This window comes from Ixodes scapularis, unplaced genomic scaffold (genome assembly GCF_016920785.2).
Source record: "Ixodes scapularis isolate PalLabHiFi unplaced genomic scaffold, ASM1692078v2 PGA_scaffold1__304_contigs__length_218370807, whole genome shotgun sequence".
NCBI lineage: Eukaryota > Metazoa > Arthropoda > Arachnida > Ixodida > Ixodidae > Ixodes > Ixodes scapularis.
Genome location: NW_024609846.1, coordinates 127,582,181 through 127,598,115, shown reverse-complemented (window position 1 = coordinate 127,598,115; position 15,935 = coordinate 127,582,181). Strand labels below are relative to the sequence as shown.

The 15,935-nt window shown below is 45.4% G+C and overlaps 1 protein-coding gene across 1 annotated transcript; it reads left to right on the top strand.

Moving 5' to 3' along the window:
• Positions 1-13,274: 13,274 nt before the first annotated feature.
• LOC120846759 lies at positions 13,275-15,545 on the top strand. Its single transcript, XM_040218629.1, has one exon. It carries the CDS (start codon positions 13,275-13,277, stop codon positions 15,543-15,545), a length of 2,271 nt encoding a protein of 756 aa, XP_040074563.1.
• The last annotated feature ends 390 nt before the right edge of the window (positions 15,546-15,935 follow it).

The following is a 15,935-nucleotide window of genomic DNA, read 5'->3' as shown; positions in this document are numbered from 1 at the left end:
GGAGACCGCCCAGCCGGCAACGAGCGGCCCGCATGCCGAAGGACGGACGCGGGGGAGATGCCGAAGGGAAAGCGGCAGCGATCCCGCCGTTCCGGGATCCGGTTCCTCCGCGGACTTACTCTTTTCATCGTCAAAGAACACGAACAGCAACCCACACGTGAAAACTAGCGTCGCCCGAACGAATACTGGTCTTCAGTCGACCGTTAGAACATCCATCTACAGCTACCATTTTGTAAAATCTTTCGAGTACCGTGTTCTTTTTTAATTTTATTTTGTTGGCCCATAGTTGCTCGTTGCCGGTTTCGCGTCCAGCGTAGCAAAGAAAAAAACAATGATGCTGCTTTATTTACGGTTTAGTAATCATTTCCGATCCGATTTATACTTTTGATGGTTATTCAAGCGGAAATTAGAACAGTATTTCTAAAAATCGTGAACCAAAACGTGACCGAGGGCACGTTTCTCGTTTCGACCAATCGCTGACGCATCTCTTGTGACGTCGCACTCCTTGGCCCCGCATCGGTCACGTGAGCTCCGCTTCTCCTGGCTTCTCTCGCAACTCTTGGGGCGCCGCCCCAGTCGATCCCGGTACGATTATTACCGCGACTGTTTAATTGATTTGCGCGGCACACAAGCGCCGGTTTCGGCTGAAATTTGGGCAACGTGGCCTGAGACGTGCCTGGAACCCAGTTCAATCGCCAAAAAGATCTCCGAAATTGCCTTCATTGTCCCTTTAAGAGATAGGATAAAAAAGTGCAAGCCGTTTACAACTCCCTGTAACGTCGAATTAGAGCGCAGCTCTTGAGGAGGAGGAGGGAAGGGTACTGGGGGGGGGGGGCTCAACTGACCGGAGAGGGGGGGTCACGTGACCTTGGGGTGTCACGTGACCTGGTGGTCACGTGACGATGACAATGCCGATGATGTCATCAGTGACGTCACTGATGACGTCATCAGTGACGATGACGATACGGATACCGATGACGTCATCAGTGACGATGACGATGCGGATACCGATCACGTCATTAGTGACGTCACTGATGACGTCACCAGTGATGATGACGATGACGATGCGGATGTCGGTGACGATGACGATGCCGGTGACGTCATCAGTGACGTCACTGATGACGTCATCAGTGATGATGACGATGACGATGCGGATGCCATTGACGTCATCATTGGATGACGTCAATGGGTTGGCCTGGAGTTGTTATTGACAATAACAGGGTTGGCAGTGCAATACCTCCAGGGTTGGCCTGGAGGTATTGCACTGCCTCCAGGTGTTGGTATAGTTGTATTGCACAGCATGCAGGCAGTGCAATACCACTATCCCAAACAATTAAATTCATATATAAGCACACGGGTTGGCCCGGAGGCAGTGCAATACCTCCAGGTATTGGTATAGTGGTATTGCACAGCCGCGATCCCGCCCTATGCCACTTTCCCTTTTAATTTTTATATTATATTAATAATAATACTACAGTATTATTACTGTAGTATTGCAACACCCCGACACCATTGCACTGCCTCCGGGTCAACCCAAAACCGGGGCCAACTGATTCCAGCCACTATCCCAAGCTGGGCCAAATGTATTATTAAATTTTATGAAAAAAATAGAACTAATAAATATAATATAAAAATCTATCAAGGTAGCCTATGCCACTTTTGGGAAATTGGCATAGGCTACCTTGATCAGTGAGGTGGGCCGATCCCGGATGCAGTATATATGTGTAAATAATATCAATTATATTATATAGAAAAGCTGATATAAATACAACACTCCAGGATCGCAGACACCCCGACACCTGGCCTTCCATTGGTGTTGTCTTGGTGATATTAAATATCAAATACACAATATTTGATATTTAATCAGTAATATAAAAATGTAATAAACATTAAATATAAATAAAGTAGCAACACTGTTTCAGTACAATACCAACAACTGAAACCTTCCACTTTCCCTCATATATCGCAATATCACCAATTACAATTTAATATAGTGATATTGCAATACCGTGCAGTGCAATATCACTATCATATCAGTGCAATATCAATATCACTATCATTGCAATACCAATATAATTGGTATCATATACCAATTATATTGGTATTGCACTTACCGGTAAGGTAAGTGCAATACCTTATTGTAAATAATTATTATTATTTACAATAATTCTTATTATTGTAATTGATATATTAAATTTAATCTTTAATTATTAAATATCACTATATTAATATATCACTATATTAATAAAAAAGCACAACCCCAAATTGATTAAATATCAAATAAATAATGTAAATACAAATAAACCGTCACTGATGACGTCACTGATGACGTCATCAGTGACGTCATCAGTGATGATGACGATGACGATGCGGATGCCATTGACGTCATAAGTGACGTCACTGATGACGCCATCCGTGATGATGACGATGACAATGCGGATGCCGGTGACGTCATCAGTGACGATGACGTCACCAGCGATGATGACGATGCGGATGCCAGTGACGTCATCAGTGACGATGACGTCATCGGGGGGTCACATGACCTCAGGGGAGTGACGTGACTTCGGGGGTCACGTGACCTCGGGGGGAGTCACGTGACCACCGGGGGTCACGTGACCTTGAAGTTCACGTGACCTTGGGAGGGGTCACGTGGCCTTGGGGGTCACATGACCTGGGATCACGTGACCTTGGGGTAACCTTGGGGGTCACGTGACCTTGAGGTGACCTTGGTTACGGCGACAGCGACGCCGCTGAAGCCGGAAACGGGCGCCTAAGAGCTGCCCTCTAAAATCTTTACAACAGATATGGCCAATTCGTCAATAAATGTTAAGGGAATGATCCTAACCTAAGGAAACTTTCCCTGCCGTCCTCCTTCATCACACACACCCTCAGCAGGGCGCCGACCTCAGCCAAACTCAACAAACAAGGTTCCGCACAAAGGCGGGCGAGCCGAACTCTTCCACAGCCGTAAGGGGTCCCAAGTTTGCGAGCTAGCGGGCGGACGACTCCACAGCCGAAGGGGGGTCGGACGTGCAGGTTGGCTTCCAGAGGCAGGGAGATGTCCAAGGCTTGGTATCCAGGAGCCAACCAGTCCACCAATGAGAAAGTTTTGAAAGGACCAATCAAGAGGGGTTTTCTTAGCACCAATGAAAAGGCTCGGAGCCCAAATCAAATACGAACATTCCAAAAGACATGCGCTACACTAGACAGAACACATTCCAAACGAAGCTCACAAGAGCAGTCATAAACAATAAAAAGTACATGCGTACTTAGACAGAGAAGTTATACATACACAGGGCAAAACCACCTCCGAAGTAGAGATCCCAAAAGCACACATGCACAAGAAAAAACATTTCCAACGCGGAGTTCTGTAAACTAAATGTGGCGTTACCGCGTTCACGTTCGCCCCCATTTGGGGCCCCCTGACTTCGGTGGAACCCATGAGCCGTCCCGTGTAGACGGAAAGAACTCTCAGAGAAGCAAAAAACATAAAGTGAAGCTAGACTAAATACTCGCGCGAGCAAAACTTCGCGACAATATATCTGTTTGTGCTATACACAGCTTCTAAGGCACGTACAGCGTGCCAGGCCCCTCGCGCTGTAAGTCAGCTTTGTTACACCCAGGAAGTACCCGGCACGGGCCGCTAATCCATGATATGCCTTGTCGCGTGCGATCAAATAACCATGTAAATGCCTGTTCTTTATTTTCAGTGTGTATATTAAAAGTATGTAATATCACATGCCCCTCTTTAAGGAAGGAAAAGAAGTTTACAGAAAAAAGGAGGGAATACAGACTGCGTTTACATGAAGCGGAGACAATTTTTTACAGAACACAAACACCAATGGACGATAAATTGTCACTTTTGATAATTAAGGCTGGTATATTTAGGATGCACTTGTAGAACAATATGTTTCTGTGCTTTAAATAGTCCAGTTCATGGACAACACAATTAGCAATGTTTGAACTTTTCGACAACGGCATCGGCCTGCCTTTGCGGAGACGATGGAGCACGGGGGCAAGCTGAACTTTGTACCGCAGCGGTCGGATGCGACCTTGGATGCAGTCGAGAAGGTCAACAGCGTAGAAAGTCGAGACGGACAGGACGAAAGCGGAACCAAAGCAAGCGAGCGTTGAACCGGAGACGGTGGTCCTTTTTTTTTTTTTTGAGCGAGTGTGTGGAGTTAAAAATAAAAGTGTTGGCTTTTGTTCAAAGACTGATCGATATCTCTGAACGCCAAGGAGCGAAGATTCCGACATGCCCACAACGATTTTATTTTAGCTGGCTACGGTAGATTCGCTTAAGCTATGCACACATTGCTTTGGTTTGGGAGTAAATAAATCTTTGTTCTATTTTCTCCTTCAAAATGAAGCGCGGCCGGTCAAGGTAGACTTTGTACAGCGGCATAAACAGCATCGGCGAATGTGTCTTTTATATTGCCGGAGACTGTACACCTCGTGCTAATGTCACCTTAGGTTCCGCCCGGGCCTGACTCGCGAAGTGTGCACCACATATGTAAGGAGCGTAATCCTTTGCAAGCACTTACTGAGGCCCATTCTTCTTTTTAGTGCTTCCTGAATGTATTGATTTCTTTCTGTGGTGAGTCGAAAAGCACAACGCTTCAGTGTGATTCCACGAGATATCGAACCAGCAGGTCCACTCAACATTTTTAATTTGTCTGGTTTTTATACATTAAGGCGCTCCTATCTTCATCTGCCGGCACACCTGAAGAAACGAACGAGACATATCTCCTCGAATGAGAGATAATATCCTCATCTGCAAGCACACCTGAAGAAACCGACGAGACATTTCTTCAGGAAGAAGAAGCAGTCAGTGATCTCAACAGGTACGTCAAACTTTTCAAAGTTTCTCCGTTGAAGCCAACATCTTTCATTCGGAAACGGTTAAAAAAATCTTATGGAGAGAGAAAACAGGCGAGGATTGAAAAGGAAGTGTTGTCAAAAATACGCTCAAGTTTAAGTATCGCCTATGGAACCACCAGCACCCCTGGACAGATAGAGGAGGAATGTGGCGTATGCACTGGTTGGCTAAGGAATTTGAAACAAGCTCATGAGGCTTCAACATCCTACCAAGAGCGTCTTCGTCTCTTAACCTTACTTCCACCTGAACTACCTAGGAAACGACTTCAGGAGGCAGTTCCAGCTGTCACAAAATACATGCTAGGGAAGTCTCAAAATTATCGCGAGAAGAGCGGAGTGTGGTCAGTTTCGGATCCCTACACGAGGTCAAGATTGAGCCCGTGACATGTGCAGGTTGCACTGGACTACTTCACAAGAGACGAACTGGGATGCTCGCGGCAGAGCCCGAGCAGAAAACGTTGTGTCTGTTGTCATCGACGGCAAAAGAGAGTATGTCTCGAAGAGATTTATGACACATTCAGAAACATTTCAAATATTCCACGAAGCTCACCCTCACAGTTCAATTGGTCTGTCAAAGTTCTACACTTTGCGCCCAAAATGGGTACTGCACGCCCCTCAACAAGAAGTATGCGTCTGCACCTATCGCGCCAATGCCAACATGTGTGTTTCCGCACTCGAAAACACAACGGGTAGCGAGAAACCAATAGAAAGCCTGAAAGCGCTTTGCCTTTGCAGCTCGCCGTCTACAAAATATTTCTTGGGTCAATGTAAGCGCTGCCCAATGGGTGACGGCCTTACCGTGGATAGTTTGGGAGTGACCGTCGAAGATGAGGTCACATTTGCTTTGTGGGAACGCGGCTACTTAATCAAAAAGACAGTGTCCCCAACCAGCTTTATGAAAGAGCTCGGCAAATGGGTGACCAAATGGAATTTCCCATGATTATGTACGTCGCACTCAAGCCGCGACTATCCATGAGTCGAAGGAATCTGAACAGAGAGCAAGCATTGTTCTGCATTTTGATTTTGCAGAGAATTGGACAGTTCTCCTCCCGAATGAAACGCAGTTCTATTATTGGCACAAAAAGCAAGTTTCTATCTTTACCTGCGTTGTCACGACAAAAAAGTCAACTAGGAGCTTTCCGTTATTAGCGACGACTTGCATCATGATTCAGCTCACGCCTTTCATGCCATAGGAAAGGTGCACGAGCTCTTGGAGGAAACACAGCCCGTCTACACGCACGTAACCTACGTTAGCGATGGTGTAGCCAGCCATTTTAAGAACAGGTTTCAGCTGTATGAGCTGTGCCGTGTCAACTATACATCCGCCAAATGGCTGTTCTCTGCCACAGGGCATGGGAAGAACGCTTGTGACGGAGTGGGTGGGGTCATCAAGCATCAGGCTTCTCTGCACAACTTGAGGTCAGGAAACACCGACCTCATCCATTCCGCACCTGAAGTGATTGCTCAGCTGACAGACACGCTGAGGAACGTGTCACTGCCTGTGTCAGCCGTCGAGCAGTTTCGTATACGGACGAGTGGAAAACTTTGCCACGTGTGCCAGGCATACAATCGTGGCATGTGTGGATCTGCACACAAGATGAGCAGTGCGGTCATGTCCTCTTGGTGGCGGGAACTGCTGCAACCGAGCTCACTGCAATTAAACCTTTTTTTTTTAATCTGATTATAGCGAATGTGCCATCTTGACATTGGTTCGAACTCGCAAGGCAGCCAAGAAGGCCAACAACAATTTAATTTTATGTGTGCCAGTTCTAAGCGCCAGAAGCATCGCTAACTTTTGTGGTGTTTCCTGTGAATACATACTATCAGACTGAACTTCTTGTATGGAGCGGTAAAAAAGTGAACTCTTTCAGAGAATGCAAAGAAAGACCAGCGGCGGAGAGAAGCGAAAGCCCCGGAGTCAAGACGCTTCGCAACCGCCACTTTGACCGGTTAGAACTTTTGTACCAAGCAAATGATGTCTTTTTACGTTGTTTTTTTTTTTTTTTTTTGCCTGGTTTAAGAAGAGTTGTATCCTCAAGTTTTAGTAGAACGGAAACTGGCTATTTTTGTTTTTCAATATGGGATTGTTTCTTAAATGTGTTGTTTAAAAATTATTTTTTAATGTTTATATTTTTACCGAAAAATCATGTTTTTTTAAGTACATTTTGGATGCCCTGGCCTTTTTTGTGCATAGTTTTCGGACTCGTTAACGTCATACATCTTGGGGTGGAAGGCCACATAGTTTGTGTATTTGTTTCGCCTAGTCTAAGTTATGCATTTTTACATACTTTCTCATTTTATAGATAACATAATAATTGTGTGCAGTTGACTTAAACTTTGATGCAGTAAAAAAAACAAAATCATTTTTGTCGTACTACTTTTAGCCCGCCGTCCACAGGACCGCAAAGTTGGCAACTATTGCAGTCCGCGGTGGAAGCAGGGCCGTCCCGCAATCTTAAAGCATCTACATTTTTCTGGAAGTGAAAACGCATTCTCGATAAACAAAGTTAAGTTTCGTGCGATTCATTTGTGTGTACATCGAATAAAAAAAAAGTAAGAAATGTCGAGTGGACATGCAGGTTTGATCTCTCGTGGAATCACCCATCGTAAACTTTCATGAGTGCCCGTAAAAAGCCACAAGCAAAAAAAAAAATCTGGAAAGTTATTTTTTATCTTCTTTGACAGCAAGCTACAACACATAAATTTTCTTATTTGTGACAAAAAAAAAGTTAAATTTGTTTTAGAAAAAAAAAAGGTTAGCAGCGGGGAGAAACGAAAAACGCCAGAGTCAAGACTCTTTGCAACCGCCACTTTGACCGGTTACACTTTTTGTACTAAGCAAATGATGCAACATGTTTTTGCACTTTCTTTTTGCCTGGCCTAAAGAAAGTTGTACCCCACAGTTTTATTAAAATTTACACCGGTTTTCTTTCATTTTGTTTTTTAATATGTGTATTTTTTTTGAAAATGTGTTTTTTCAAATAAAGTTTTGTTATGGTAATATTTTTATCGGAAGCTCATATTTTTCACGAATAATTTAGATGCCCTGGCCTATAGTATGTGTAGCTTTCAAACTCGTTAATTTCAAACAGATTGAGGTAGAAGGCCTGAAAGTTAGCGTTGTACCTGGTATAACGGTAGGAAGTTTTTACATATTTTATATTCATAAACCACACAATATTTGCATGCAGTTGACGTGCAGTTGCGTTTGGAGCGACCACTATGCTTACGAACGAAGCAGCAGCTTCGTTCTACCCAGAGCAGAGAACCGGGTAGAAAAATCACGGAGTAAAAAACATATTTTCACCCTGCTCCACTTAATATTTGTTTTTTTGTGAAACGAAATATTTAAAAAAATGTTGAAAAACGGTTTTGTTTTTTTGCAGAAATGGGGAAATTACATATATATATCTTTAAAAAAAGCCGAAAGACCCACCCCGACAAGCATGTTCGGTTTCAAATAAAACCACCCTGCTTTGTTTGGTGTCATTTAAGTTTGTTTTCAAGGGTGAACCTTTTCTTTTAACACTAACATAGCTCGTCACACTGGAGCACTGAAGTGGGGTTACTTGACGTAAGGGTTTTTTGCTGCATTTAAGCAAAAATATTCTTGGAAAACGCCTCCAGGTTAAAAAAAAAGGTATGGTAACATTTGAATGAGGTATATATATCTATATTTTAGTAAGCAGTTTACAGAGGTTTGAAGGGGACATTGTTGCTGCCTAATGGCACATTCAGATTTGCTGAGAATGCTCTCGCCGCCGACCAGATTTACTCAACGGAAAAAAAACAACGCCATTCACGTGGCTCCGGTCTCTCGAGGATACGACGAGACGTGACACCTGCCGCATTTTACTTTCACAAATATGAAGGTACTTTCTTCTCGCACGCATAGTTAATAGGTTTGTGCTGAGTCGTATGTGCTTCACTGAAAAAAATATGTGTGAAGGGTGCGTTAGAACTGTCTATAGTAGAGGAAGGAAGGCGACAGGTTTCCAATGACAGCGTATCTTGTAGCCTTCTCGTTGCAATCAGCAGTTCACTGCTTCGAAATCTATTTTGTCACGAATGACAATTGATGAGGCCATGATAACTGAAGAAACTAAACGTTTAATGGGGTGAACTTGTGCCCCATTAAAACAAAAACAAAAAGGGAAATTAAAAGAACAGCAGAGGGTCGCGGACGTCGATGTCGGCGAAACCGCCGATCGAGCGCTGGGGCGAGACTGGCTCCGGCATGCCTCGTCAAGCCCCTTTTGTACACGCGTGGGCTTCTGGAAGATTCGGCCCAGAACGTTCGGCTCGCAGAACATTCGTAACTTGATCGGACGATAAGGTTCTCGAACTTACGAGAACTCCATGTAGAAAGAATAAATAAAAGAAGATTCCGCTCCCTGGAATCCAACCCGGATTCACTTGGCCACGCACGCCATCGCTCGGCACCGCGTGTGGCAATATTAGCTAGCAGCCCCCAGTGCGAAGAGAATGGCCAACATACTCTTGGAACTATCGTTTTGAGAGTGCAGGAATAAACCAACCCGGGGGGGGGGGGGGGGGGGGGGGGGACGATTAAACGCGATACAGTGTGTACGCTCTGCTCATGCCTAACTCTACACTGATTTTATTCCCCATATTTGTATTACATACACTGTCTTTCTGGATCAGATGCTTTTCGAAATGGGCTGGATGATTTAGTATCGATGCCTATTTTTGCTGATACAACAAGAAAGTGCCATTTGTACAAGGCAGCAAGGTTGTGATGTCAACAAATAAAATTTCCCCGTGTGTTCTGATTGGCTGCAGCGGAGTGTAAAGGCTTTCCTCGCGCAAAGACCTGTCCCGGACCGATTTGTCTCGCCGCCAAAAATCATAGCAGAGGCAAGCGGAATCGGTATGCACCAGCGCATATTGACAGTCTCGGCCTCATTCAATGTTCTCTAACCTCTTTATGCTCCGTTTTGCCGTACGACGGACCTGCAACCGGTGCTAGAAGTTATCATAGTCAGTTCGACGCCCCGTGCGTACCAGGCGACTCCATGCTTCCCACGTCGCTCCGCCCACCCGATAGATCACGTAACACACTCCGAGCTATAATTTCGCACTGGTGGCTTGTGGCGTTCGCTTTTGTGCGTCATAAGGTGAAACGGGGTATAGAATTTGTGTAGCCTCTTCAGCCGTCCTATCATTTAAGCCCGAGGGGTACTTTTCGTCTTCATACGGTGCAGACATACACTCGGCAGTAAAAACGTTAGCACAAGTGGCCGACAGATGGAGTGGGCAAATAGCCATACGCGCTGCTGTGGTGTCGCAAAAAAAAATTGGAGTGAGGGTAGTGGAGTCTATAGACCTAAAGCCAAACGGGCCCAACCTTTTTTTTTTGCGTGCTTCTTTTTTGTTGTGTTACCTTTTCTCCAGTTGGGCAATCGCTTGTTTGTGATACACTTTTTTAATACTGACTACACGGAGAGGTACGCTGCTTTAAACGTTTACATCTTGCCAGAAAACACACTATGCAGTGAAAAACGAATATGAGTCATTAAAACTTATTAAAACTTTCAAACTTTTTTGTGGCATTTTTTTAGCATCGTTGGACAAGCGGATCTCTGAAGGTCTTGCGCAATTACATATAGTAAAGGCGTTTAGGTATGTTGACGATTTCCTTGTAATTTTAAATACTGTTACTAATTTGGATGAAGTTGTTGTGAAAGTTGTTAGAGCCTTCACAGAGGCATCAGGAGGTCTGCAGTTCACTTGGGAGATGCCAGATGACAAGCGCATTCAATTCTTAGATCTCATGATACATTTTTCTGGAGACCATTTTTGTTGGATGTATAAACCGCGGTCAAAGAAAAGTCTAGTGTCGTTTGACAGTGTTCAGTCTAAGCTCATTAAGAGGGGAATCGCTACAACCTGCCTCCAGGCAGCATTTGCAAAAAGTTGTAATCACCAAATGTCGACTAGCTTTGATATACAGATTAAAAGGCTACGGAATGCAGGGTTCCCTTCATGGCTGATTTCTAGTGTGTGTGAAAGCCTGTTTCAAAAAATCAAACAAAAGAACCAACAGAATGGCAGTATCACAAAAAAGACAAAAAAAAAGTGCGTGTCATTCCATACATGCACAAAGTTTCACACAACATAAAAAAGATTGCCAGCAGATGCAATGTTAACATTGTTTTTTCTGCGCTCTGCAAACTGGCTAAGATTTGTCCGATGATGACTAGAAAAAAGAAAGTTCTGTGCTCCAAGAAGCATGCAAGCCAATATACAGACTGTGTCACTAACGTCATCTATGAAATACCGCTTAGTTGCGGGAAGGTGCAAACAGGACAAACAGGGCACTGTTTCAATGACAGGGCAAGGGAGCACAAACTATCTGTACGCAACAATTCGGGGAGTCATCTGTCGGAGCATTGCAAGCGTTGTGGTTGCGAGCCGATTTTGGAGTCAACAACGTTCTTGAAAAAAGCGAAAGGAAAAACAGAGCGGGAGGCTTTTCTATATTAAAAAGAAGAATGACAAGTCCATCAGTGCGCCATCTGTTAGCCTACTAGATAAAGAAGTGACCTATCTCGATGGGTGTCTGTAAGGTGTTTTATTGGCTGTTGGCATTTTCTGAAATGTATATGGTGGATGAGTTGTATAAAAGCGTTGAACGATCTTGCAATAAATCAGTTGAGAGTACCGCCTTGTCCCTGTCGTTTGTGTTATTTTCTATTGTCCCTGTCTGTTTGCGCTTTTAAATCTTATACCTACGATGGACCAACTAGCCCAAACCAAAGTTTTAATGAGTTGTAAAAGCACTCGTTGTCTTTGTGCGTTTGCTGTCACCGGCGTGACCAATCATGCACAGGGAAAAGGGTGCAGGATTGCGGCGCATTTACTGATTGGTTGAGCCGCTGATAGAAAATGCACAAATTCAAAGAGTAGTGCCGCGAAGATACACTTTTGATGCTGCTCGACTGGATGCCATGAACAATAGCATAGGTGCGGTCGAAGTGAAAGTGACATGGATTACTTTAGAGTCGCAGCCGAAAAACACAAAAAATTACTAAAACATTGTCGACATGCCAATGTGTCGTGCTACAACAGAAAAAAATGGAGTAGAAGAGGAAAACGTCGAGGGAGCAGGCCGGAGGAGAAGGGAGCGAAAAAGAGGAAGAAGAGGGGTTCTTGTTCGGCGGTAACCCGACCAGGTGGAAGCACACCCGGCAACGTCCCGAGGTTGCTACTGTCGGGTGAAACATCAGCTTGGCGGTGTGCAACCAAAGCAGCAACATCCGGCATGAACGAGGCATTCGGCAGCGATCCGAAGGAGCCCCTGGTGGGAAAGACTATCGACTTCGGCGGTGTCCCGGAGCAGAACATCCCAGACCAGCCCCAAGGAACATCACGGGGAACGACTTCGGCGGTGTCTCGGAGCAGAGCATCCCAGACCACCAACAAGGAACCACACGCACCAACAACCAAGCGCTGCTGAAAACAAGACAGCACCAAGACCTTCAGCCACACAAGGACGGACTGAAAGTGAGGCAATTTCTGACCTGTAGATTTGTGTATAGCTAGAACGTTTCTTATTTTTTGTTAATTTTTTTTAATATATATATATCTTGATCAAACCTCACGGTGTGACTGAATTCCTCATTCGGCGGTTTGACCTGAACCTATAACATCACAATTTGGCGAGCCTGCCAGGATACAAACCGCAGAGTGAGGAAAACCAGTTGTACCGGTGAACGGTTCCCAACAAGTTTGAAATGGATTTTGAAAAGATAATGGCTTTGGGAAGCTCCCTCGGACTAACAAAAGAGGAAGCGTTGCATCTTCTGGAGGAGGAAATAAAGCGTGAGAGAGAGGAGAGAGTGCACGCTAGAGAAGATTCCAAACTCGAACATGAGAGGGAACAGCAGAAGGCTGAGAGGGAGAGGGAGGACGCCAGACTGAAAGCGGCACATGAGATCGCTATGATAGAGCTTAAGATCACGCTCGCGGAAACAGAACGCGCCAGTGGAGCGACAACAGACGGAGGGAGCGAAGGTCAGTCAAGAGGACGAGCGTGCTTGAAGAAATTGATGCCGCCCTTTGACGAGAAACGCGATGACTTAGATGCCTACCTGCATAGATTTGAGAGGATTGCGGTAGGACAAGGATGGGCGAAGGAGGAATGGGCGACGTCCCTTAGTCTTTGCCTGGTGGGTGAAGCTTTAACCGCATTCGGGAGGATGACAGCAGCTGACTCCCTAGACTATGAGAAGGTTAAGATCTCCTTGCTCCAACGATTCAGACTAACTGCAGACGGTTTTAGAGAAAAGTTCAGACGAAGCAAGCCGGAGGAGGCAGAAACTGGACGACAATTCTGTACCAGATTGAGTAATTATTTTGATAGGTGGCTCGAGATGGCGCAGACAGAGAAGACGTTCGAGGCAGTGAGGGACAGGGTGATTGCCGAACAGTTCCTTAGTTGCTGTCACCCTAAGCTGGCCATTTTTCTAAAAGAACGTAACGTGAACGCAGCGCAAGAAATGGCAGAGTTAGCTGACCAGTACCTGGAAGCCCAGGGAAAATGCAATCTGGGTGCTATGAAAGATGGGGGTTGTACAACAGTGAGACCAGACGGCGAGAACAGTAAGGGTACTGGACAAACGGGAGGAACCCGAAGACCATCGCCTAGATGCTTTCTGTGCAGTAAGGTTGGGCATAAGGCAACTGACTGCAGAAGCGGATATAGACAAAATCAGGCAGGAGTACGATGCTGGGAGTGCGGCAAAATGGGACACAAAGCTGGGCAGTGCGCCAATCACTCACAGAACAAAGCAGCGTGTGTCCTGGATAAAAGACAGAAGGCATTAAAGAGGGACAACAAAGAACAGCAGGGAGCGATAACAAATACAAGATTTGAGCATGTTACTGACGCTGACTTAGTACACCATATCGACATAATGATGCCGGTGGTCGAAGGGAGGTTACATGATATTAAGATATCAGTGCTGAGGGATAGTGGAACCAACACAGTACTAGTAAGAAAAAGGCTGGTACGAAGTGAGGAGTTCACAGGGACGTCCACTGGCGTTATCCTGGTTGACGGCACCATGAGGGATATGCCTGAAGCGATAATCAACATAGATACACCTTATTACACGGGGGAAGTACGTGCCAAATGCGTAGAAGAACCGCTGTATGACCTCATACTGGGTAACATCCCAGGGGCTAGAAAAGTGGACTGCCCGGATCCAGGGTGGGGCACAAGTACGAAGAAAATACGTCACCGGGAAGATGAAGTGTTTGGCGAAACGCCGTCTAATTCATTGAACAGCGTTACATCACATGCTGAGAACGACCGACTACTGCAAGAAATCGGGGAAAAGGAGGCGTTGAATGCAGAGCAGATTCATAACGAGGTGTCATTTGCAGCAGGAGCAAAAAGAACGGACAAAAGAGAAGAGAAACAATTGCCCCAGCTCAAGGCGCCGGTTATAGAGCTGCTAGAAGTCACAGCTCTTCAATTAACGGGGCAGCAAAAGTCGGATGAGAGTCTGCAGAGGTGTTTTAGAAGTCTGAATAAACGAGTGCGGAAATGGAGATGTGACGTAACAACGGAATACGTCGTGAAGGATGATTTGTTGTTCCGCCGAGTCGAATTCAGCGACGGGGACGTGAGACACCAACTGATTGTACCAACGGTATTTAGAAAGACTGTAATGGAATTGGCTCACGATGGAATAATGTCGGGCCATCAGGGGGTAAAGAGCACGGTCGCTAGGGTAGCGGAAGAATTCTTTTGGCCTGGTATGCAAGGCGACGTGAAACGTTACATACGGTCTTGTGATGTGTGCCAACGCACTATACCAAAAGGCACCGTGAAAAAAGCCCCAATGATGAGTATGCCCATAATTGAAGAACCCTTCCACCGGGTAGCGATAGATATCATTGGACCAATAACCCCGAAGTCCAGCAAGGGAAACCGATATATCTTGACAATGGTTGATGTAGCCACGAGGTACCCGGACGCTGTGGCATTGAAAACCATTGATACCCCGCAGGTGGCAGAAGCCCTAGTCGAGATGTTCTCCCGGTACGGAGTACCTAAGGAGATTCTGAGTGATCGAGGTACGAACTTCACTTCCAATCTTATGAAAGAGATAGGACGGCTATTATCCTTTCGGCAGTTGTTAACTACGCCATATCACCCAATGTGTAATGGGCTTGTAGAGAGATTTAATGGTACCATCAAGCAAATGATGAAGAGAATGAGCCAAGAACGACCCACGGACTGGGATAGGTATATCCCGGCACTCCTCTTTGCCTATAGAGGAGTACCACAAGCGTCGCTAGGCTTCGCACCATTTGAGATGTTGTACGGGCGAAATGTGAGAGGTCCTTTGACCATCCTTAAGGAGCTGTGGTCCAATAAAAGCTTAAACCAGGAGTTAAAAACATCATACGGATACGTGATCGAACTCAAGGACAAACTGAAGAAAACATGTGAAGTGGCGCATGAGATCATGGCAGAGGCGCAAACAAAACAGAAAAGGTTCTACGACCGGAAGAGCCAGGCTCGAAGGTTCGAGCCAGGCGACAGAGTGCTCATACTGCTACCCAGTGACCACAACAAACAACCATGCAGTGGAAGGGACCATACGAAGTTGCGAGGCGAAAAGGCGATTTAAACTACGAACTGCTGGTTGGCGACAAAAGAAAAACGTTTCACATAAACATGTTACAAAAATATGTAGATCGCGAAACTAAGAATGAAAGTTGTGGGGTGATGGTGGTCCAGGATGAGGTTGAAGACTTAGGGGAGATCACGACGCCCAGTCTAAAAAGGCAACAGGGAGCGCAGGATGTGGTCATCAATCCTAAATTAAGCCAAAAGCAAAAGAAAGATCTGGCTGACGCGATCGGGGTGTTTGAAGATATATTCTCTGACGTACCGGGCAGAACAAATGCATTGCAATGCAAACTTCGATTGATGACAGAAGAGCCGGTGTTTGTAAGGCAGTATCCGTTGCCTTTTGCCATCCAGGACGAGGTGGAAGAAGAAGTGGAAGAGATGCTAA

Coding starts and splice junctions, on each gene's coding strand:
- LOC120846759 (XM_040218629.1), top strand. CDS start 13,275: ATGGCGCAGACAGAGAAGACGTTCGAGGCAGTGAGGGACAGGGTGATT.